Source organism: Lepidochelys kempii, chromosome 1 (genome assembly GCF_965140265.1).
Source record: "Lepidochelys kempii isolate rLepKem1 chromosome 1, rLepKem1.hap2, whole genome shotgun sequence".
NCBI lineage: Eukaryota > Metazoa > Chordata > Testudines > Cheloniidae > Lepidochelys > Lepidochelys kempii.
In genome coordinates this window covers 261,168,144-261,191,414 of record NC_133256.1, presented here as the reverse complement: position 1 = coordinate 261,191,414, position 23,271 = coordinate 261,168,144, and the positions used below count along the sequence as shown (strand labels likewise).

General features: G+C 46.2%; 1 protein-coding gene and 1 non-coding gene across 3 annotated transcripts; one reads left to right on the top strand and one right to left on the bottom strand.

The window, feature by feature from the left end:
• Positions 1-2,034: 2,034 nt before the first annotated feature.
• On the bottom strand, positions 2,035-2,184 carry LOC140905674 (U12 minor spliceosomal RNA). The gene has a single exon (XR_012156916.1). It is a non-coding gene; the product is annotated as a U12 minor spliceosomal RNA (small nuclear RNA).
• A 272-nt stretch (positions 2,185-2,456) lies between these two features.
• Positions 2,457-21,994, top strand: POLDIP3 (DNA polymerase delta interacting protein 3). Of its 2 annotated transcripts, none has more exons than XM_073327281.1 (9): positions 2,457-2,644; positions 5,890-6,283; positions 10,925-10,999; positions 14,510-14,605; positions 15,807-15,989; positions 16,678-16,755; positions 17,859-17,988; positions 19,351-19,417; positions 19,896-21,994. In XM_073327281.1, exons 1-9 carry the CDS (start codon positions 2,538-2,540, stop codon positions 20,068-20,070), a joined length of 1,305 nt encoding a protein of 434 aa, XP_073183382.1. In that variant the 5' UTR covers positions 2,457-2,537; the 3' UTR covers positions 20,071-21,994. The 2 variants fall into 2 exon arrangements, with proteins under 2 accessions (XP_073183382.1, XP_073183381.1); XM_073327280.1 differs by having other exon boundaries at positions 2,459-2,644; positions 10,922-10,999.
• The last annotated feature ends 1,277 nt before the right edge of the window (positions 21,995-23,271 follow it).

Here is a 23,271-nt window from a genome sequence, read left to right as displayed (position 1 = left end):
TATAATTATTTATTACTTGTATTACCATAGCACCTAACAGAGACCGACCAGGACCCCATGTGCGAGGTGCTACACAAACACAGAACAAAAAGACGGTCCCTGCCCCCAAAGAGTCTATAAGTTAAGTAATACATCAGCTGGCTTCTTCCCAAACACAGAACAAAAATACGTATTGAACATTTTTGCCTTTTATACATTATTGTTGGCAATTCTATCATTTCCAGCTAGTAACTGACCAATACTATTGTTAGGATTATTTTGTTCCTAATATACTAAAAATCTTCTTATTGTCTCCATGTGTCCTTTTGTTTCCATTACCAATTTTCTACAATTCCTAGCTTTTAAATTACATTAATAGCTATCAGAATCCCTCTATGTATTTATTTATTTATTTGAATAGCTGCTTTCACTTCCCGCTAAGGCAGGTTGGCTTTTTAACCAGTGTATTCTTCTTTCTTTATTGTGGGAGTGTGGGTTGGCTCTGCATATTTAAAGGACCAGCCTCAGAAAGGCACGATGGGAAGAAAAATGTTCCTGTAAGAGAGTGACTCTGCTCTGGAAAGAGTTAGCAGAAAGCAGAAAGTCACCAAGGAAGATGTTCTAAGGAAGAGGCGCCTTTGGTGCTGTGCCTGTCATCACTCTCTCCCATGGAGCATAGGGGGATGAAACTTCAGAAATGAGAGGAGTTGTGGAGGGGACATCTCCTACATGATTTCTGAGGACTGTGGGACTGATCCCACTGAAATGTAACAAAGCAGGGTAAACACCCAGAGCAGAAGCTGACCCGGGGGCTTTAGAGACCCCTGCAGCTTCTAATAAACACTGGGGAAGGAAACCTCAGCAAGGTCAGGCTCATAATTCTCCTGTAAGGGCTTGCTGACCAGGCTCCAGCAGAGCCCACTGGTGAAGCACACAGCCATCTCCGCACAGCTCACCTCATCAGCCCCTGAATCTGCAAATTCTAAGAGAACAGCTGGACACAAGCTTTTCTAAGACTCTTAGGAGTGAAAGATCATGTGTCATTGGAAATGCAATGTCTCCTAGACTTACCATAAAAGCTTGCAGAGTTTGGATTTACATTTATGCTTTGCACAGTTATCTCCTTTTTTGTCTGATTGTGAGTGGTTCCTCTCCCCCACAACTTCCCCAAAAATATTTAAAAGTTTATATTGCATCCATTAATGTTTTGCAGTATCTTTCTAGCTGCTGTAACTTATTGTAGCCTGGCTTGCCTAGACACATTGTACAACCAAAAAATCCACACAGCATAGGTGCTGGAACTAAGGGTGCTGGGGGTGCTGCCACCCCCCCGGCTAGATGTGGTTTCCATTATATAGAGGGTTTACAGTTTGGTTCAATAGCTATCAGCCACCCCCCCCCCCACACACACACACTGTACAAATTGTTCCAGCACCTGTGCCCCACATAACTTATTTTTTCTCTCTCTTTCTTCCTTTCTGGGGGAGCCCTGAGTTTGTACCAATAGGGTCTGTAGGTTATTGATGTATAGACTGAAAATGCTAGGGCTGAATTTAGTATTTTGTTGGCATGTTGTTTATTGTATTTGACAGACTGGGACGTAGATTTCATTATATTAGGTTTCCCACTAATACCTCTTGGTTTGAAGTTCAGTCCGTGGAGAAGGCAAATGGAACTGAAACACTTTTAACTGGCAGGCAAAGATCTTCTCCTGCTTTGCTCATTGATCTGTTTCAGGAGACTCGCACAACACTGGCGTTCATATATAAAACGGGACAGGTCTGTTCATGTATTTTTTTCTTTTTTGTGCTGCAAAATTTTGCCCGCGCAGCCCCGGCGGGGGTCCGTGCCCGGATACGAGGGAGCCGAGATAACGAGTTCGCTTCGTTGGCCCCCTAGCCGGACCGGAGAACGAAACAGCTTTATGCAGCGCCGTGCCCAACCCTGCGCTCCGTCGCCGGCGCACTGAACCACGAGCGCTCCCTGCAGCGAGCAGCTTGGGCAGGCCGGACGCGCAGCTATTTTGTCTTTGCCACATCAGTAGGGGGGTGAGATCGGGCAGATCACGGCACCCGGGCATCTCGCTAAGTAGGCGAGTCACCCTGGGGGCGACCTGTGCCCGCGCAAAAATTCTTCTCACATTAGCAGTGAGGACCCGGGCGTCACCCCGGATCGTTATTTTCCTTACTCATAAGTTTAAGGCATACCGAAAAAGCGGCGCGGCCGGACGGGGGAGCCGAGAGGGGAGCTATAACAGTCAGGGTGAGCAAGGTGGCAGTTCCACCCCGGATCCAGGTCAAGCCAGGCCGCGGTCGTAGACCCTCCTGAGGCTTCCACTCGTGTCTCTTTTTAGCGGGAGCGTTGTTTTCCGGGTATAAATCCGCCATGGTAACCGGCCCCTTGTATGCAAATGACGAGGCTTCGGCCGCACAGGATCGTGGGAACCGCGGGCCTTTCCTTCTCTCCCTTTTTTGCGGCGCGCGCGCCCGGGAGGGGTCGCGCGACGCACCGCCGTGGCCGCGCGGAGCTGGGAGGGGAAGCGGAAGCAGTTTAGTCTCATGTCCGGGCCTCGCTCGCTGCGTCTGGTCTCTGGGCCCCGCGACAAGATGGCGGACCTGTCCCTGGACGAGCTCATCCGGAAGCGCGGCGTGACTGTGAAGGGGAGGTGAGCGCGGCCGGGGGCCCGGGCCGCAGCGCGCCGGGGCGGGGAGTCACCGGCGGGACCCCGAGCCCCACTATCGCCCCGGCCCCGGCCTGTTCCCTCAGCACCCGCCTCCTCCGACTTCTCATTGGCTGAGTCGCTCTCCCCTGGGACTCCTATCTTGATGCTCATTAGCTGGCCTTGCTGTCAGTCAGGGCCGGATGGGGGGGATGGAGAATCGGGGCGGAGGCAGCCTGGGGCCGTGCTGCGGGGGGGGAGGGCGGCAGCTTCTTCGCCGGCACCCCGGGGTACAGCACCCCACCCCCCCGCGCGCGGAGCCGGCCTCTCCCGTCTGGGGCCGGCAGCCTGGCTGTGGCTGTGCCGTGGGGGCCACTGAGCCCCTGGCGCGGGGGGCTGCGCCCTCGGGCGAGAGGCGGAGGCTGCCACGGGGTGCTTTGGGGTGCCCTGCCCTCTCCCAGTGCCCACCTAGGCTCTCCTCCAGCTTCCTGCCTCCGCCTGGGCAAGCCCCCTCCCCACCAGGGCAAAGGGCTTTGCTTGGGGCTTTTATCCCCCTGCTGACACTGCTGATCCGATGCTTTCCTCGTCTCTCAGCCTCCGCTACTTCGGCTTTGTCTACACCGGAGAACTGAACCAGGCTAAGCATAAAGGGTTCAGCAAGTCCACACTAGCTTTGCCTTGCAGCCACACCTGCATACACTGTTTTACGTGTAGGACTTGACATGTACAGTGTTCTTGGGTACCCTGCCTGTCGTTCCCAGCACAGCTCCCAGAAGCAGTGTGACAGTAATGGAAGGACTAGTTTAACCATTTGGGCTAGTCTGCACCCACACTGGCAGGAGTTCAGGCTGAAATGATTCAGACTAAACTGATATTTAGATCTGAAAAATCATAGTCTCCTTCGTATATTTGGTAGCACATATGCAAAACTATTCAGAGTACTTGTGGATGTGAAGTGTGTTATAAGGTAGTTAAGAGGTGAGAATGATTCTTAGCATAGAAAGTTTCAGAGTAGCAGCCGTGTTAATCTGTATCCACAAAAAGAAAAGGAGGACTTGTGGCACCTTAGAGACTAACAAATTTATTTGCTCAAATAAATTTGTTAGTCTCTAAGGTGCCACAAGTCCTCCTTTTCTTTTAGCATAGCAAGTATATCTAGTATAGACAAGACCTATGTGCCCTCTCGATTCTCCTGCCCTGTGTGCCCTCTCGATTCTCCTGCCCAGCTACCTTCTTCTCTGGCAGCTTTTGACCTTCCTCTTTGCCTCAGACACTTGATGCCCCTCAAGACCCTGTCCATGACTCTCTTCTGTCTCTCTGTGCTCTTCCTAGGCAATCCAATCCACTTCCATGGTTTTAGTTTGGGGAGAGGTTAGATTTGAACATGTGCTAAGGTGGATGAGTTAAAGTCTACTTTGTCTTGTCTAGCATCATCTTCTAAAACAGGTTAGCTTACACACATTGACTAGTGCAGAGTTTCTCAACCCGTGGGTTGGGTTGCAAGAAATTGGGCTCTCCTCCCTGCTCCAGGCACTACAACCTCTGGAGTCACAATGCCACTCAGGTTTGGTCCAGATGTCATGATGATGAGAGCCTCAATAGGCCAAATTTGAGTGAGTCGCACTGTAAACCCATGAGCCAGGTCAGAATTCTACTCACAAATTTGGTTCAGTCAGGGGAGTGGGAGCAAACCTGAGCAGCGCTGCAACCCCAGAGGTAGCAATGCCTGGGGCGGAGAGCCAAGCCCAGCCAGCCCAACAGCACAGGAGCTGCCACTGTGCTGTGAGTACTGGGCAGGACCCGACACCCCCGCTTCCCCCCCGCGCAGTCAGGATCTGACTGAAACCACCCCAGGACCTCAACGTCCAGAATATTTACTGGGGTGCGACAGGTCATAAACATTTACAGTTGGATCCTGAGCCACAAAAGATTGAGAACTACTGGGATAGTATATTTTAACACACTTTTAAATCCTAATCTAGCTAAAGCCTTGGCTTTGTCCCTTCATTAATGCTTTCCTGCATGCTCGGAACAGTCTTATGCTGTTTATTACACCAAGCACTTCCTCTCTCTTTCAAAACCCTTCTTAACAGGAATCCTTACAACCTTCATTTGCTCAGCAGTAATCTGTCAACAGCATCCCTTACTTGAACATTTGTGCCTTATCTATTTCTTGTTCATGGTGTCTGACGTAGATGGTAAACTCTCTGATCCAGCTAATATGCCTTACTTGGTATTTGGCAAGCAGAAGAAATTTGTATTACTATATAATGCTGTTCAATAATACAGCCTTGCAAGATTGTCATGAAAATTAAAAAATCTAGGCATAAAATCTGCTTGCCCACTCAAACATTATGAAAGCGATAACTCTTATTTTATTTGTCACAATCAAGCTGTTAAGTAGAAGTTGTAATAACAGGAACAGAGTTATATGGAGTGATGTGGTTACTGGTTTCTCCTGTATTAGGGCATCATTCAATGACTACAGGAGTGATTCTCTACAGAAAAGTGACAGTCATTATACCACCTCCTTTTTTTTTTAATCATTGCTCTCTTGAAAACACTGATTTAACTTAATCCTCAGTACAGAGAATCCTGACTGATTTCAACAGCGTTAAGTAGATAGCAGTCTGTATAATTCTGCTCAGATGCTAACACTGGAATTGGGTGAATTGAAGTGAGAATGGCATAAGCCACTCACACATCCTAACATCTGAGGGTCATGCACTTCAAGAAAACGTAACTTGTGTCTGTCTGACAGGAATTCTTGAAAAGATGTCAATACAGGTTAATCTTGTTTTCTTCCTACCAGGGCATATTGTGTTACAAAGAACATATTGAAGAACAAGCTGAATCCAAAAGCATGGAAAGCTGTTTCTGTCCTTTTGGTCCTTGCATGGTTCCCCCAAAATAAACAACCCTTGAAGTCATAAGGGCTTCGATGGGAGCTGCTGTATGCTCAGCATTTATAGCTGCCTAAGTATGGACTTAGGAACCCGTTTTAAAAAATCTTGTCGTTTTGCCTTTTGCATTTCATATATATATTTATATATATAGTTTATAAATCATCTTATAAAACACCTAGGATCTTTAGATTAAATAGATTATTGGAATATCACTCTGCTGCTGTTCTGTATATGCACGTGCATATGCAAGGTTCTGTTTGGGAATACAGAGCTTTGTTTGCACCCACAGAAATGCTTCCATTAATGTTATAACCCACTTTATCAGTCCGAAATTTCTTTTTCCAGACTGAACACCAGGCCAGTATTTGGAGGCATTCGATCTCGAATTGGGATCCAGCAAACTCTTCTAAGTAGACCAACGCCAACCATCAGCTTCCAACGGACATTTGATGCCCGGCAAAAGATTGGCCTCACTGATGCCCGACACAAACTGGGAGTTAAAGATGCTCGGGAGAAACTGCTTCAGAAAGATGCTCGGTTCAAAATCAAAGGGAAAGTGCAGGATGCCCGGGAAATGCTGAATTCCCGCAAGCAGCAGAGCATGCCTGCTGAGAAGGTGACCAAAGTGATAGATGCCAGAGAGAAGATCAGCTTGAAAAGGAGTGCTCCTAGTGCTGCAATTGTAAGTCCAGCTGTGGGGACAGTGACCCCGGCCATGAAGATCACCAAAACAATTCAGGTAGGTAGTTACTGCTATCCTATCACTTGATCCCCACCATCTGTGCTATGACAGGCCAGTTACAATGATAACGGTTGGATAGATGAATCCAAATGATTAGAGAGGAGGAGTGTGGGAACCATAGTGATGAATTTTAACCCAGACACTGAAATAGGCATGCCTGGTTTTATGATGTCTGTGGATTTTTGGGATTCAGAGTGTTTTCTGCAAAATATGAGCTTTCATGTAAGCAAAAGTGATTCTAGTCCTTCTAGTTGCTAACAAAACCTTCTACATGTGACTAAGGCTGTGTTCTGAGTCTTCAGACAGACTGAAGTAGTAACACTGAGAGGTATGAAGCATCCCCATCTTGCCCAGAAAAAGTCTGAGGAAAATATAAGCATCGTCATTAACGTCTACACTGCTGATCATCATAGCAAAACACCCATCTGGACAGCGTGCTTGGATGTTCTGTTAATTGGATAGGACTGTCCGCAAGAATAAGATTACAAGTTAGAATATGCAGTTATTTGCATTTATAGCAGATATCTACATTTTTGGTCTTCATTTCCCCCATCTACTCTTCTATTCTAGCCCTTTTCCAGCACAAGCTGATGGTGACCTGTTTTAGCAGGAAAGTTCTCGTTTTCAGGAAGTGGCCTAGTTACTTGACAAATGATGAAACTACGGTTTTGTCCCAGTTTCAATATAACCAACTGATTGGCTTGCCATCTTTCATCTGCACACTGAACTCTGACTTTACCCCCTTGCCATGGGAACAACCTTTCCCATCCACCCTCAGGCAGAGATGGATTAAGATTTATTGGGGCCCTGGGCACAAAGAACATTTGGGCCCCCCATGCTGCTCCCTGCTAAGGGGCTCTGCCTCATGGTCCTCCCTTTCCCCCCAAGGCCCTGTAGCCTGGCTGGAAGCCAGGCTGCTGTGGGGAGTCCTGGCCCCCCTGCCCAGGGTAAGTGAAGAGTCCAGGACACCCCACAGCTGCCCAGGCTCCCTGGGTGGCTCTTCGTACAGCCTAGGGTGATCATACATCCCATTTTGGCTGGGGCAGTCCCATTTTTAAGACCTGCCCTGGATGTCCTGAGGTGTGGTGGTGTTGTTGTTGTTGTTGTTTTTTTTGTTTTGTTTTTTTGTGGTTTTTTTTGGCAAAACTGGGCATTTGTCCCATTTTTTCTTGCCAACTGATGATCAGTTGGCAAGAGTAAATGGGATAAATGGCCAGTTTTGACAAAAAGGGACGGAGTGGTGGAGTGGCAGTATTTGGGGGTGAGCAGCAGGGCCCGGGCCAGCCTCGCCCAGAGAGGCAGTGGGGAATTTGCTCATTGGGCTTTGGCTGCCAGCCTGGCCAGCTGGCGGGGCCTTGGGAAAGAGGAGGAGCAGGGTGGCAGGACCCTGGAGGGAGAGGAGAAGCAGGGGGCAGGGCCAGAGTTCCGGTGCTCCTCCGGAGGCCCCCAAATTGGCCGGGGCTTCTGGGCACAGGCCCTCTGGGCCTGTGTGGTAATTGACCACTGCCCTAAGGTAACTTGAATCTCAGCTAACTCTGCTGGACCCCAGTGCCACCTCTCACCTACCAGGCTCCCCAGTGAACTACATGTGTACTGAGTGCAGTGAGTAGACCCAGATGTCACTGTAAAGGAAGTGAGGATGTTGGACAGCTAAAAGGAAAGGAGCTGGAGGAGAGCAGCAAACCACCCCACATGTACATAATAACTGGCACTTACAACCTGATCCTGACCCCTTCTGTCTGCTAAACTGTCATCCTCCCTAGGATGAGCACCACAGCTACCAAAACCTTTTGCTGAATCTCTTACCTGACCACTCTTCTCAACTGCTTCCCATGACTGCTAGGAAAAGCCATTTTCCCCTTGAATTTGGAGGACTGAATAGGACTTTTTTTGGAGCCCATTGATCTGGCTCTTTTCTCAGCTACAGGTTTTGCTTCAGAGCATCCTAACATGCTGCTTCCTTAGAAAGACCAGCGAAATTGCATATTACCTCTGCAGAGTTCCTAGTCCTTGCCAGCCTGGGGAGTGAGAGACTGGACCAAAGAATAGAAGCTGGCTCTCTCACATGATAGTGTGATGCATTAATTACAGTACAGTAAAACTTCCCATAGTCTTTGATTATTCAGATAGTTGACACTTACAGCAATCCTTAACAGTTAAGGTAAAGGAATGTGTACAGAGCTCTCAGCTGTGAGGCATTAGACTCTTGCAGCTGTAAGATTTAAGTGGCTTCTGAAAACTTGGTCTACTTTAATGACTTTACTGATATTTTTGACTGACTCCTCTTGCCCTACAGAGCTATCTGGTATTCAGACTAAGTAGTAGTGCAGCGGTTCTCAAACTTCATTGCACTGTGATCCCCTTATGACAACAAAATTACTACATGACCTCGGGGGTGGGAGGGGTGGAGCCTGAGCCCTGCTGCCCCGTGTGTGTGGGGGGAGAGCGGGGGGGAGGAGCTTAGACTTCAGCTTCAGCCCTAGGTCCCAGCAAGTCTAATGTTGGCCCTGGTGACCCCATTAAAATGGGGTTGCAACCCACTTTGGGGTCCCGACCCACAATTTGAGAACCACTGGAATTTTGCATAGTAGAGTTAAAAACTGAACATAAAATCATCATAACTAAAACCACAGAGGAAATCCTACATGTGGTCTAAGATTCTTCACAGGTTTTGCCAAAATTCCCGGCTGTTTGCAAACGCCCCTGCTCACAACCACAAACTAAACTGTCCTGTTCCCATCAGACAGACAGCCATGTTGCCTTGGGATGCAGTCTTGTCAGATCTCCGAAATGAATGGAAGATTGATCATTACCTGAATGAGAGGCCTCCAAGGAAACCTCAAGGTGCTGCAGGAAGTGGTGGTGGTGGTTTAGTAGGAAAGACATTCTCTCTGAATCTGAATCAGTGGTAGAGTATGGAGCTAGAGGGAGCTGTGCTGTTGGAGATGCTCCCTTCTAGAAATGCAAAACTGAGGCTCTGACTGGTTGTGAGTATTAAAAGTTCCCATGCTAATTTTGCAAGAGGAGTATTAGCCGCACTGTCCTGGACAAGTTACATACTGCTCTCAAGATGGCTGCTAAACTGTTAAGAGACCCAGTATTCCGGAAAAGGAACCTTCAGTTGTTATAGCAATAAAATAAAAAACAGTAGGATCTTATTAGAGGGGAAAAGGCAAAATGCCACATTTATTGTGAATACAGAAAGAATCATAGTAAGCAGTTAGTTATAGCTATAACATTCCATTCAATTTCATATTTATTCACACATTCATTCATATTTACACACACACACACACACAGGTTCTGCAAGGTTATTATCATAGTTACCAGCCTTAGAGTTGCTAGTGCCAAGCCACTGGCCAGGTGGCCTGGACATGAGGCGGGAGCAGGGCCTTGTCAGATGCTCATCTGTTGCTCCTGGAAGTTGGTTTGCAGAATCAGACCCCAAAGTTCTCACTTTCTAGAGTCCATTTTTATAGGAATTGATTCCTGTGCCAGTCTATGGGAATTGCTTCATCATGCTGCTGCTGAATCAATCAGCAGATGTCACATTCCTGACTGCTCCGTGCTGCCAGATGTTATCTTGTTCTTCAGTTCTCCCATCCTTGAGGCTGTTGGGTGGATTCCAGTCTGCCCTCTGGGGGTCCTCTGGTTGTTTCCACTTGACGCCTTCTTCCGCAGATCGACACTGGATTCTTAGGCTGGCACCTCCCTGATCATTCAGTTATTATCCGCACCAAGCATCCATCCACATACATCCTATATCTCTATTTTAATCACAATTGTTAACAAAGAGAGATAAATACAACAAAAGGGCGGGGAGTCTCTGTGTGCTGTTTCTGTTGTTACAAAGTATTGCTTTGAGAACAGACACTATCTTAGGATGTACTAACACAATTAGCAGCCAAAAACCAAGAGACCTTCCTCTCAATTAGTAATACCCTGGAATTTAAACTATGGGGAATCAAACTCATTTGTGATTTTATTTCAGAACTTCTTTAATATGATCCAACACAGTTATGGAACGGTGAAGTTGTAGACCCTGGGTTTATTCCAGTCTCACAGCACCAAGAAGGGCAGTCAGCAGATCCTGTCACTTAACTGTGTTTAATATTTATATATGCACAAGTCTGATCTTAGCCCTGCAGGTTTTAAATTAATCTCCCACTAATCTTGAGCCAAAGCACACATAATTGGAAGTTATAAATCCTCTACCTAGGCCTCAGCTCTTAATTCCTTTGTTGTTTTGGCTTGGTATGTCATGCTGAACACCTACTGCAGAAAAAAAAAATTGATTCTGCATTATTCTGTTTCTTCCATGCTTCTAACTGAGGCTTTGTCTCTATGTCCTACCATGTCATGCCATGGTGTATATGAGAGCAGGGGTGTGAGTCTTCTTTAAGTATTCTTGGAATGAACGAATGGCTGCCCTGTTTTGAGACTGGGAATGGCAGATTCTGGTGTTAATACTTTGGTTTCAGAGTAACAGCCGTGTTAGTCTGTATTTGCAAAAAGAAAAGGCGTACTTGTGGCACCTTAGAGACTAACCAATTTATTTGAGCGTAAGCTTTCATGAACTACAACTCACTTCATCGGATGCATACTTTGAACTGTTTCTTTCCTCTGATACCACAGCAGAAGGCTGCAGCCCCAGGACACTCTCATTCTGCAGGAATGAGGATCAATGTAGTGAACAACCACACACAGAGACAGGTGAGTTCCATTCACTGGCAGTACTGGTACTATCCACTTGTTGTTGTGTGTTTTCCCCAAGGATTAGTAAATGTGACGGGGGCACCTTTCATTTTCCTCTGGGTTCCAGTATCTTGGAAAGAGAGGAATTTGAAAGTTGTTTCACAGCTTGACTCTTGTGTGTGTTTTTGTGAGAAAGGTAGAAGGAGGAGAGGCCTAATAGAGGGGGCCTTTTATATTTTAGCTATCTTACATGACAGTTCTGAGAACACAGTGTGGTATTTCCAACCTTTGCCTTTCTGAGTTTTAAAGTTTCTTTGCAGAATCCTCTCCTGTGTTCCTTCCCTCCAGACTCTTGTCATAAAATCATTGGTAATATTGCACCAGATCATGCAGTCCATTTGTCCAACATCCAGCCTGCTAGGCTGAATCTGATTGTGATCTGTTTATAAGTGACCAGGTGCGTTATGTGGGGGGTTCACCTGTCTCAGAAGTTCTGAATACTGGTTCCTGATGAGGCAGGATGCTGGATTAGGTTGACCAGAGTTGTGATTTAGCCGGGTAGTTCCTGTGTTCATTAACTGAGCACACCTCCTCTGGAGGTCTGAGGGAGACATCTGACACTCTGCGCTGTCCCTTTCTTTACCATATTTGCATTTGAAAGCTTTAGCGCCAGCCAGCCTTGTAACTCTTTCTTCTTCTGTACCCAGGCTCTTGTTTCTTTTGGGGTTTTCCTCTACAATAGCTCTCAAATCTGTTTTTTCCTCTTCATAGCTATGGTAAAACCTTTTCCATGTCTTGGTCATCTCTTGCCTTGATTAGTGTAATTACCTTCTCTCTGGCCTCCTTTGGTCTTACCTCTTAATTTACTCCCCAGACTCATCTGCCCAGAATGCCATTGCTTAGAACATTTCTTTCTTCCTTTCTTCTGGCAATGTTGCTGCACTCCATGAATCCCTTCACCAGCTTTCTCTTTCCATCCATGTCAGATACAAGCCCCTTGTCCTCATCCTCAGTGTTCCTCACAACTCCATCCCTACCAACACTTCTGCTCTCATTTCATCCAACCATCCCTCTTTTTACATTGCTGCTGCATCTCTTGCCTTCATGTTTTCTTCATTACTGCATCTTATGCTTGGAACAGCCTCCCATTTCCTGTGTCCCAACCAGAACCCGGGTCCTCTTTAAATCCCTTCTTTTGCAGATCCTTTCTTCACTGATCTCCACACTTTGTGAACTGTTTCCCTGAGTATAGAATCATAGAACTGCAAGGGACCTCAAGAGGTTATCTAGTCCAGTCCCCTGCACTCGTGGCAGGATGAGGTATTATCTAGAACATTTCTGACAGGTGTTTGTCTAACCTGCTCTTAAAAATCTCCAATGATGGAGATTCCAAAACCTCCCTAGGCAATTTATTCCAGTGCTTAACCACCCTGACAGGATGTTTTTCCTAATGTCCAACCTAAACCTCCCTTGCTGCAATTTAAGCCCATTGCTGCTTCTCCTATCCTCAGAGGTTAAGAAGAACAATTTTTCTTCCTCTTCCTTGTAACAACCTTTTACGTACTTGAAAACTGTTATCATGTCTCCTCTCAGTCTTCTCTTTTCCAGACTAAACAAACCCAGTTTTTTCAATCTTCCCTCATAGGTCATGTTTTCTAGACCTTTAATCATTTTTGTCACTCTTTGGAGTCTCTCCAATTTGTCCACATCCTTCCTAAAATGTAGCGCCCAGAACTGGACGCAATACTCCAGTTGAGGCCTAATCAGCACGGAGTAGAGTAGAAGAATTACTTCTCGTGTCTTGCTTACAACACTCCTGCTAATACATCCAAGAATGATGTTTGCTTTTTTTTTGCAACAGTGTTACACTGTTGACTCATAATTAGCTTGTGATCCACTGTGACCCCCAGATCCCTTTCCACAGTACTCCTTCCTAGGCAGTCATTTCCCATTTTGTATGTGTGCAACTTACTGTTCCTTTCTAAATGGAGTACTTTGCATTTGTCCTTATTGAATTTCATCCTATGTACTTCAGACCATTTCTCCAGTTTGTCCATATCATTTTGAATTTTAACCCTATCCTCCAAAGCACTTGCAACCCCTCCCAGCTTGGTATCGTCTGCAAACTTTATAAGTGTACTCTGTATGTCATTATCTAAAACCTTGAAGAAGATATTGAACAGAACCGGACCCAGAACTGATCCCTGTGGGACCCTACTTGTTATGCCCTTCCAGCATGACTGTGAACCACTGATAACTACTCTCTGGGAATGGTTTTCCAACCAGTTTTGCACGAACCTTATAATAGCTCCATCTAGGTTGCATTTTCCTAGTTGGTTTATGAGAAGGTCATGCGAGACAGTATCAAAAGCTTTACTAAAGTCAAGATATACACCTCTACCCCGATATAACACGATCCTCAGGAGCCAAAAAATCTTACCGTCTTATAGATGAGACTGAATTAAACCGGGGTAAGTAGAGGAACCTCTCCCCACCCCAGCTCATCTCCGCTCCGCCTCCTCCCCTGAACGCGCCACCGCCGCTCCGCTTCTCCCCCCCTTCCTCCCTTCCAGGCTTGCCACGCCAATCAGCTATGGGTGGGGGTGGCGGCACAGAAGAACCGCTTGCAGTAACACAAATTCGGATATAACGAGGTAAAGCAGCACCACTCCCCGGAGTACTACTGAACCGCGTTCTATCCGAATTCGCATTCTATTGGACCACATTATATCGGGGTAGAGGTGTACCATATAGCTAACATATATCTTTGTGTTTGAGTTGAATTATAGGCTCTTTAGGCAGGTATCTTGGCTTTGTGTTTTGGAAACAGCCATATGCATTTATGCTTCCCCTTAAAAACAATATTGGCTACAATGAAATGCAAGTATTTGTTTTGGAGTTCTCCGCAGTGTTGAGGGTAGGGATTCAAAGCATCTAACAAATCTTGGAAATTAATTGATCATTCAGCAACAAAGTATGTCCACCTCCTCAGCACAGTGTTTTCTGGGAGCGGACAGGCATCTAGTGTGTTGAAGAACACAGTTTATTCAAAAGGAATTTTGGACTCTCATGCATTTGTCAGCCATCTGCTTACCAAAAAGTCATGTACATATGCTTTAGGCTGATAGCTGGCAGGATGCTAAGGAACAGCAGGCACTAAATTTTCACTCTGTTAATGTTGTCCATGAGTCCACATAACGTCTAGAGATTCAGAAATACGTATGTAGCTGCAGTATTTCTGGAGAACTCTCTGTGCCGTGGCATCCCTGAGAAAAAGGTCACAGCGTGAGGGCGTTCTTGTGTACACTTGCTTTTTTAATCAGATTTGTCCAACCTCAGCTCTTTGTCACTGAGTTGTGAGGGCAGGAGCAAGGCACAGAGAGGGGCTGTTGCTACCATCCCTCTGACAGTGAGCAGGTCTGTTCCTGAGGAGGCTGGAGTTGGGGAGAGGAAGGTGACGGGACTGGTGTCATCTAAAGTAAAACCACGCCATTGTGAGACTTCTCTTTGCTTGCTGTTTGTCTTTAGGGCCTGTATGATATGGAAGATGATGATGAAAGCGTATCTCCCCTTCCTAGCAAACAGATGAAAATCACGACCACAAACAGCTTCCTACACAACGCGGTAAGGGAGTGCCTCAACAGTCCCCAGCACACCATGCTCACCTTGGGTGGACATGCAGGCTGCAGCTTTACAGGGTTTATGTTCTTTTGAAGTATGTAAAAGATCCCCTTGGAAAGTGTTTGCCCTCAGCCCCTCCCCTCCCGTCATGCCTGTGCTTCCAGCTTTATCTTGCAGGTCAAAGGAATCCCCTTTGGGCTCCATACAGTTTTACAAGCCTTTTGCAGCCAGAATGACTGCTTACCGTCACTGGCAGGAGATTCCTGCATGTTGGCTTTTGGCTGTCTTCCCCTTGTGGGGAATAGTTCCTTGAACCTGGCTCATCATTGCCTGAGCATGCGAGTAGTGGAAACTTGCTGGTCCCACTGATCCAAGACTGGACAACTAGAGAAAGAGATCCTCTTGCATTGCAAAATAGCAGATTGCTGCCTATCAGCAGGCACCAACCATCTGGGGGAGGGTGGAAAAGAAGGCAAATAGATGTGGCTGTTCTGGCGAGCACAACCTGGTTTGGTCCATCTAAGTCAGTGCTGAATCAATGCCACTGAACTCCTGGAGTTGCCAGCATCTGACTAAGATTTAAAACTGAGCTCCTGACCACTTGTGGTCATTAAAAATTCCTGGATTTTTTTTTTGCAAGAGTAGAGATGTTAGTTCCAATACACTGATCACATTCCAACCATGATCATTATATTCTGCTGACCTAAAACTCCCCAAGCAGCCCCCAAATGGAGATGTTATTCTTCACATCTCTTCCTGTGATACTAGGTTAGTGTTTCTGAAGAAGATTGGCCACTGCATTCTATCCCATAGATAGTTAAATCTTAATGGATGAGTGATCTCTGCAGGCAGTTTGCAAAGTGCTTTGGGATCTTCAGGATGGATAATGGAAAATGAAAATCCTTCTTAACCGAGCTTTACTACTGCAATGTGCAAACAAGTACCTTTTAACAATGCTTGTCTGCAAGGAGCGGTGACGACTGTCTTTAGGGCTAAATGCATCCCTGAGTGCTTTAGCTGATTTCCCCAGCCAGGGGTGGAGCTGCTGAGAGCCTCCAATAGCTCATAAAGTCATCAGACTGGGAGGGTGTGACAGCACCTCAGTGTGTGTTGGTAACTCTCCTTGGCCATTGCAGCTTGAAAAGGGGTTTCTGCTTGAAAAGGTTACATCTTTCAAGTATGCTGTTATTCACCCTTTGTTTAGGCTGGGCTGAGTGGCAATAAGTTCTCTCTTTCCAAGACCGTCCCCCTCACCAAAGTGGTCCAGAATGACTCCTATACAGCCCCCCCAGCACCTCTCTCTCCCATTCGGACAAAGGCCCTGACAAACATGTCCCGGACCTTGGTGACCAAGGAGGAACCACCAAAAGAACCAGCACCTGTTGAGGTGAGTACAAGAAAAGGGGTCTGCCTTCTAGTGGAGACCTTCCAAACCTCTAAAATCTGTCTAGATGAACTGGATGGAGAGTTTGCCTCCACATATCCCTCCCACACCCTCAACGTGGGATTTGTTACTTAGAGGGTCAAGCCAATCTGGAATCTAGAACCCACTTCCAGGCATTTTAAAGCTGAATCTGTCTATGAATCCTCATTTACTGCTAAACAGTAAGAAGAGGGAACGTGTGGGCTTCCCATCTCGATGCTTTTGTTGAATTTTCTGTCCCCCAAAAGTCCTAGCAGAATCCTTGTTACTAGGATAAAAGTTAAGAAATGGGTGGTTACTTGGACACCAATGATGACTTGAGAGACCAGTGGGATTTAAGGTTTAACTGACTGATTGTTTACATGTGCAGGGCTAAACTAATTGTCACACTTTGGGTTGGGATGGAAAAATTACTTCAGAGACCTATCAGCAGGAAAGATGGGCTTTATCTGTAAAGATCAGTTGGGCTGAGTTTGAGGGAGCTTAGTACCCTCTTAGCTTCTCAGCATTGTTTTCCCTCTCCCTTCTCCCATTTGCCTTCCCTAGGGCCCTATTTGCTTCAGTTTATTCATGCTTTCTCTGCCATGATGTCTTCTCTGATAGGTTTTGCTCTGTCCTTCTGCATATGATATACTCTTCTTTGTGTTGGCAGCCGGTGTTCAGCCCTTTGGAAGGTACAAAGATGACTGTGAACAATCTGCACCCCCGAGTCACAGAGGAAGACATTGTTGTGAGTGCCATTTATTGCTGGGCTCTGTGTGGCTAGAATTTCCCCCATGCCCCTCTCCATAGGTTTGATTGCACTAGCCACATTTTGTGTTGGGGTAGGGGTTGGCATTTGTTTTTTTGGAAGAGTTCTGAGGGTTCCCTACCTTCCACTTCTTAACCTTTATGCTGAAGAAAAATCCCTTTTAGGGTGCATTGAGACCATCTCTGATTGGCTAGAGAAGTTGATATCAAGGGATACATGGCATTGTTCTTACCCTTCTACTGCCTACCCTCCACACCCAAAACCTCCACAGCATTTGTACATAGTAAGTCTCCCTTGTGCTCCCAGCCCCTGAGCACTAAACATAGGCCCCCTCCTGGCACCCCAGCTGGTTAGAATTTTAATTCATGTTCTTTTCAGAAAAGGAAAATAAGGAAATCCATTTAATCCCACTTTGGAAAAACCTTCCTCTCTCCTTCAGTTAGACAGAGAGGGGTTACCGGGTTTAACTCCAGGTATTTCCTGTGCTATTAATTCTTGTGCTATGACTGAAGTAGCCTTGAACTCTTCATCCTTCAGTAGTGTTATTACAGGTTGCAAAATAGGTTGATTACTATCAGACACCAAGTACTTATACCAGTGGTGAGCAACCTGCAGCCCATCAGGATAATCTGATTATGGGCCGTGAGACATTTTGCTGATATTGACCGTCCGCAGGCATGGCCCCCAGTGGCCGGGTTTCCCGTTCCCGAACAATGGGAGCTGCGGGAAGCAATGGCCAGCATGTTCCGGTGGCCCCCGCGCCGCTTCCTGCAGCTCCCATTGGCTAGGAACGGTGAACTTGCGGAGGGCCATGCCTGTGGACAGTCAACATCAGCAAAATGTCTCGCTGCCCGCAATCAGATTACCCTGATAGGCTGCAGGTTGCCCACTACTGACTTATACCAGGTAGGTACCTCTAGACTGCTAGCTATTTCACTCCCAGAATCTTGAACTACTTAACTGTGGATGTGGGGGCCCTCTTTCCGAGTTTAGCCCACCCATGATAAGACTGTCAGATCAAAGCAGTAATTCTAATGTGTCACTGACAGCAACCATAGCCATGACTTGCTGTCTGTCCTCAGGAGCTGTTCTGTGTGTGTGGCGCTCTAAAGCGAGCCCGTCTTGTGCACCCTGGAGTGGCTGAGGTGGTCTTTGTGAAGAAGGAAGATGCCATCACAGCATATAAGAAATACAACAACAGATGCTTAGATGGTAAGTTTGAGGCTGGAGTTCAAGGTGGGGTGCATGAATCAATCAAAGGCTTTCCAGCTCAGTGCAGATTTCAGAAGGTAATTCAGAGTCGTCTTGTGCTGCTCAAGGAGAGTGTGTGTCAGGGAATGCTACTGATAGCTGGACAAAGGGGATTGGGGTTCAGTGCTATAGGTTTTATGTAGGTAGTTGAGTATCTCCACTGTCCATCAGTGTTGTTTTCAAAATCGATTTCTCTAGGGGAGAGGTCTAGCTCAAAGGTAGTACAAGGAAGGGACCGAGAGACTTTTTTTTTCTTTTGGACCATATGAACTGGAACCATAAACTCACTGAACCTTAAATCTCACCAAATGAGGGTCAATCCATCCTCAGCATCATATCCACTCGTTATACTCCACACCTGAACGTAGCCATTGTATGAAGAACATACCCTCATATCTCAGTGTCTGTACTTTGACCCATTAATCTTTTGCCTCCAATCAGGGATATTGCAGATTATGTATTCCTTACCCCATCCTATCTTAAACCGAACTTCACACCCCTTGATAATCCCCCTTGATAATCTGTACGTAATTCCCTGATAACCAGAAACTTCTACGCTTAAACTCTGTACCATTCACCTTTTTTTTTAAAACATCTTAATAAAAGTTTTAAATCTGGCGTCCACTGAAGTTAAGAACACAAAATTATCCCCACCAGATAAAACTACTGGTGCATCTAAGCCAGTATGCTGTCTCCAACCCCAGCCAATGCTGGACACTTCACAGGAAGGCATGGTGTCCCTACTTGTGCAGTATAACGAACCTGTTTTTTGCAAAGGCCTCAAGGCACATCAAAGCATTTCTGAAATCAGGGATTTGCAAAAATGAATATCAGTCTCTGTATGGATTTTGAATAGTATAGTGATTCAGCTAATACAATTTACCTATATATAATTGTAGATGGAAATTTGTTGCTGACTCTAGATGGCTTTTAACTTGCTCTTTGCCCTTGAGCTTGAGGATTGATGGCTCTTGTAACTTTATCCTAGCGAGCAAAGTCATGTAAGATGCAAGCAGCTCAGAACCAGAGATTCTCCTGCATCTTTGCTAAACCATTGCAGCCTACTCTGCAACTACTCTGTAATTGCTCAGCCAGCTGTTATCTTGGTGCTAAAGTGTTGTAATTGCATTAACCTCTTATGGTAGCTCTGCTGCTGCTTGCAAGTGCTCTGACTTTGCCATGACTCGAGTGAAGCGACGGTCTCTAATGGTTCCCCACAATTCCCCAATGTGTGGGGCTGCGTCTGCTCACCTCTGTCTGCACGCTAGTCTAATGCTTCTGGGGTCTATGGGGATATGAAATTTGGCTTTGGATTTTTTTTAGGGCAGCCAATGAAGTGCAACCTTCACATGAATGGGAATGTCATCACATCAGATCAGCCAATCTTGCTGTAAGTGCTCAGGGTGGAAGAGCCAAAAGAATTTGCAGGTTCTGTTTTGGGGAGGACTTTTGAGGTGAGGTGCAGAAGAAAAATTTTTCCATGGTAAATTTTTCTCACAAGAAAATCCTCTGTATCCCTCTCTCACCTACACCCCTTCAGCTGCATCTAGCCCTGGGTTGCAGATGCTACCTTTCCACTCAAGGAAAACAAGATGAGACTCCTTCCAGAGCCCATCAGTGCTAGCCTGACTGACTGCAGGATTGCTCCTGAGCAATGCAGTGCGTTTCCTTCGCATGCACCTGAGTTGAGTGTGCTGTAGTCTGTTTCCATAGGATCCCTAGCTCCTGCTGGGACAAGGAATCCCTGCATGGCCAAAAGCATATCTTAAGCCACGTACCCAATGTCATGGAGGGGGAACTGTAGCCTCTGAGCCTGCCCTAGACTTATGGTGTGATGTTAACTGTTGTGTCTGTTTTTCATCATGCAGTCGATTAAGCGACACCCCCTCTGTGAAAAAGGAAGTAGAACCACGGCGGTCGAGTGCAGGTGCCTCCTCAAATCCGCCAGCTGAGGTGGACCCTGACACCATTTTGAAGGCGCTCTTCAAATCCTCGGCGGCCTCTGTCTCTGTGCAGCCCACAGAATTCAAAATCAAACTCTGAGAAGAGTGGAGGCGAGCAGTGGACTGGAAAACTTGCTGAAGGCATGAAATGGGGAGAATCGCGTGGGAGCGCAGGTGTTACTGTGGTTGCCCACCTTGTGCTTTTTTGTTTTCTATGATCGCTGCCTTCCTGTACAGTAGTGTTCCCTCTCATGTGTGTATTTTCTGTTTTCATAGTTGGAGTTTTCTTCCACATTTTTCCAAGAAAATAACCTCCCCCTTCTGCCAGTGAGATATATTACCAAGCATAGACCCATGTAACTCCCTCGTTTGCTCCACGCCCCCTTGTGGCCAGCTATTAAAAGTGCAACCAGAGATTTTGAGGGAAGGGGAATGATAAACAGCACCTCTTGTCCTCAAGCTAACAACCTCTGACTGAACGGTGAAGTCCCTCTGTTATTGTCCCTTGATACCAGATTTAATTTTTAAAGCTGCTGCATTTGGGGTGGAGCCAGGTGTGATGCTCGGAAGCAAGTGGCGTTTTGACAGTTTTATATCATGTGCACCTGGTAGGATACAACTTCTGCCTGGCTGTTAGATGCTTTGCTGATCAGCAGCTGTGACACTTGGAAGCACTGAGAAGAATCTGGCTCCCCTGCTTATCAGCCGATGGAAGAGTTTTGGCTGGGGGGAGGATATATGCACAGGTGCAGACATACAGCATCTTATCTGCTGTCACAGATAAGCCTCTGCTATTATCCTGGTGAAGTTCAGTTTTCAGTAACGCACAGAGGGGGAGAAAATAGCTCAGGCTTCTGTGTAATGTGAATATATCAGCTCCTTAGGGTACCCCAAGGTGATCTGCCCTTTCTTCCCTCTTTCTGGACTGACTTCATATGAGAGCAGGGACTTTGACCAGAAATACAAGAAATCGAGTGTTTCCCTTCCCCTTAGGTTGAATCATATCATGTTCTCCCAACCCCTGCTGTCAATATAGGGACATGAGTTTTTTATTGCGTGAGGTGGGGACTGGGAAGTTCCTCTATCATCCCCATTCCAATTTTATGGAGAGGAGTGGGCTGGGGAGTAAGTTATGTACTAATATGTAGGAAGTAATCCTCTTGTCCACCTGCTCTCAAGGAGTATCAATTGTAAAAGGGCTCCATGTGAGCTATGCTTGGCTGCTTTGCAGAACAGCTGCTCATGTACATGGGCTGGAAGGATGGTGGAGGCACTTCATGGCCTCAGAGGGATGGCTGTTGGGAAACCAGTGTAAGGGATACAGCAGAGAGGGGAGCATGGAAACCAAGCAAGCCCCAGGTCGAGCCACAAGAATGTACCTTCCAAGCAGGGACTGTTTGTCTGTGATGAGCCATTGGCCACTAGGTGGCACTTGCTATGTTCCCTTTGTTAGCATAGCATTAACCCAGTGAAAACTGGGAAGTCCAGGTAGCTCTAATTGTATTAGTTTCAATTGTATTATGAGAAAAGAGGGAAGTGAAAACCACCCCAAAATCTGGCTGAAGTTTGAACTTAATCCTTCCAGCTATGAAACTAACCAATTCTGTTCAGCCCTGCCGACATTCCTTAGTGAACTCTGTCCAGTACCATTGTAGATTGAGACTCCATTTCTTGGTGGACCCTGTGTTTCTTTTGCACTCTTGTTTTGTGCAAACTTTGTTCTGTCTGGCGGGTACAAACCATTCCTCTCTCATTTTATATTGCTCGTAGCCATGGAAAGAACTGAGGACTCACAGAACTTGCTTTTCTGTAGCAATTGTATCTGAAGAATAACTGCAGTTATCGGGGATTCTTCTTGTGAACTGCAGGTGTGTGGGGGAAGGGTTTAAGACTGCAATTGTTCCTCTTTTAGATCACCCATCAGACATCTGTGTTTTAATAAAAGGGGGTGGGAAAAGGGAGTGTTAGGGATTGGAGAAGACTATGTATTATCTGTTTCAGAATAAATGTTTGTTATACAGAGATTGGATTCTAAACTTCTTAAGACACTGGGAAGTTGACAGAGACCAGGTCAGTTGAACTTTGAATCAAGCCTGCTGCTTCAGTGGTAGAAAGAACTTGGGAAGTCTCAAATTAGTAGTGTTGGTTCAGTGATGAATGCCATACATAGTTAAGCACAAGGTGGGGCTCAGCTGAGGCAATTGGTACTAATATGACAAAGCCTTACAGCTTTGGTGCTGAAGTTCAGCCCAGCTCACTATGTCATCAACATTATTACCAGCTGATAGCTGGCTGCTGTCCTATGATGTGAAATGAGATCGGTAGTCTTGGTGTAGTTTTTAGTAGATAGGTATCACACTACCAAAATGACAGGTTTCAGAGTAGCAGCCGTGTTAGTCTGTATCCGTAAAAAGAAAAGGAGTACTTGTGGCATGTTAGAGACTAACAAATTTATTAGAGCATAAGCTTTTGTGAGCTACAGCTCACTTCATTGGATGCATACAGTGGAAAATATAGTGGGGAGATTTTATATACACAGAGAACATGAAACAATGGGTGTTACCATACAGACTGGAACAAGAGTGATCAAGAAAGGTGAGCTATTACCAGCGGAGGGGGCAATGGGCTTTGTTGCAAGGATAGGTGTAGTAGGTAACTTCTGGGTACTCTTCTGGGTCTGTCAGTCTGTTTCTTCACTTCAGCAGGTGGGTATTGTAGTTGTAAGAAAGCTTGATAGAGAACTTGTAGGTGTTTGTCTCTGTCTGAGGGGTTGGAGCTTTCATCCAGACCACACCACACGATCCATTGTCTACAGCCAAGCTCTGCGATACAACCGCATTTGCTCCAACCCCTCAGACAAAGAACTACACGATCTCTATCAAGCATTCTTACAACTACAGTACCCACCTGCTGAAATGAAGAAACAGATTGACAGAGCCAGAAGAGTACCCAGAAGTCACCTACTACAGGACAGGCCCAACAAAGAAAATAACAGAATGCCACTAGCCGTCACCTTCAGCCCTGAACTAAAACCTCTCCAACATATCATCAAGGACCTACAACCTATCCTGAAGGATGACCCATCACTCTCACAGATCTTGGGAGACAGGCCAGTCCTTGCTTACAGACAACCCCCCAACCTGAAGCAAATACTCACCAGCAACCACACACCACACAACAGAACCACTAACCCAGGAACCTATCCTTGCAACAAAGCCCGTTGCTAACTGTGTCCACATATCTATTCAGGGGACACCATCATAGGGCCTAATCACATCAGCCACACTATCAGAGGCTCGTT

What these genes read in the sequence shown, in the direction of transcription:
- POLDIP3 (XM_073327280.1), top strand. Translation starts at nt 2,538, where the DNA reads ATGTCCGGGCCTCGCTCGCTGCGTCTGGTCTCTGGGCCCCGCGACAAG. An exon ending in AGATCACCAAAACAATTCAG is followed by an intron (nt 6,284 to 10,921) that starts GTAGGTAGTTAC and finishes CTGATACCACAG; the next exon opens with CAGAAGGCTGCAGCCCCAGG. An exon ending in CAACAACAGATGCTTAGATG is followed by an intron (nt 17,989 to 19,350) that starts GTAAGTTTGAGG and finishes GATTTTTTTTAG; the next exon opens with GGCAGCCAATGAAGTGCAAC.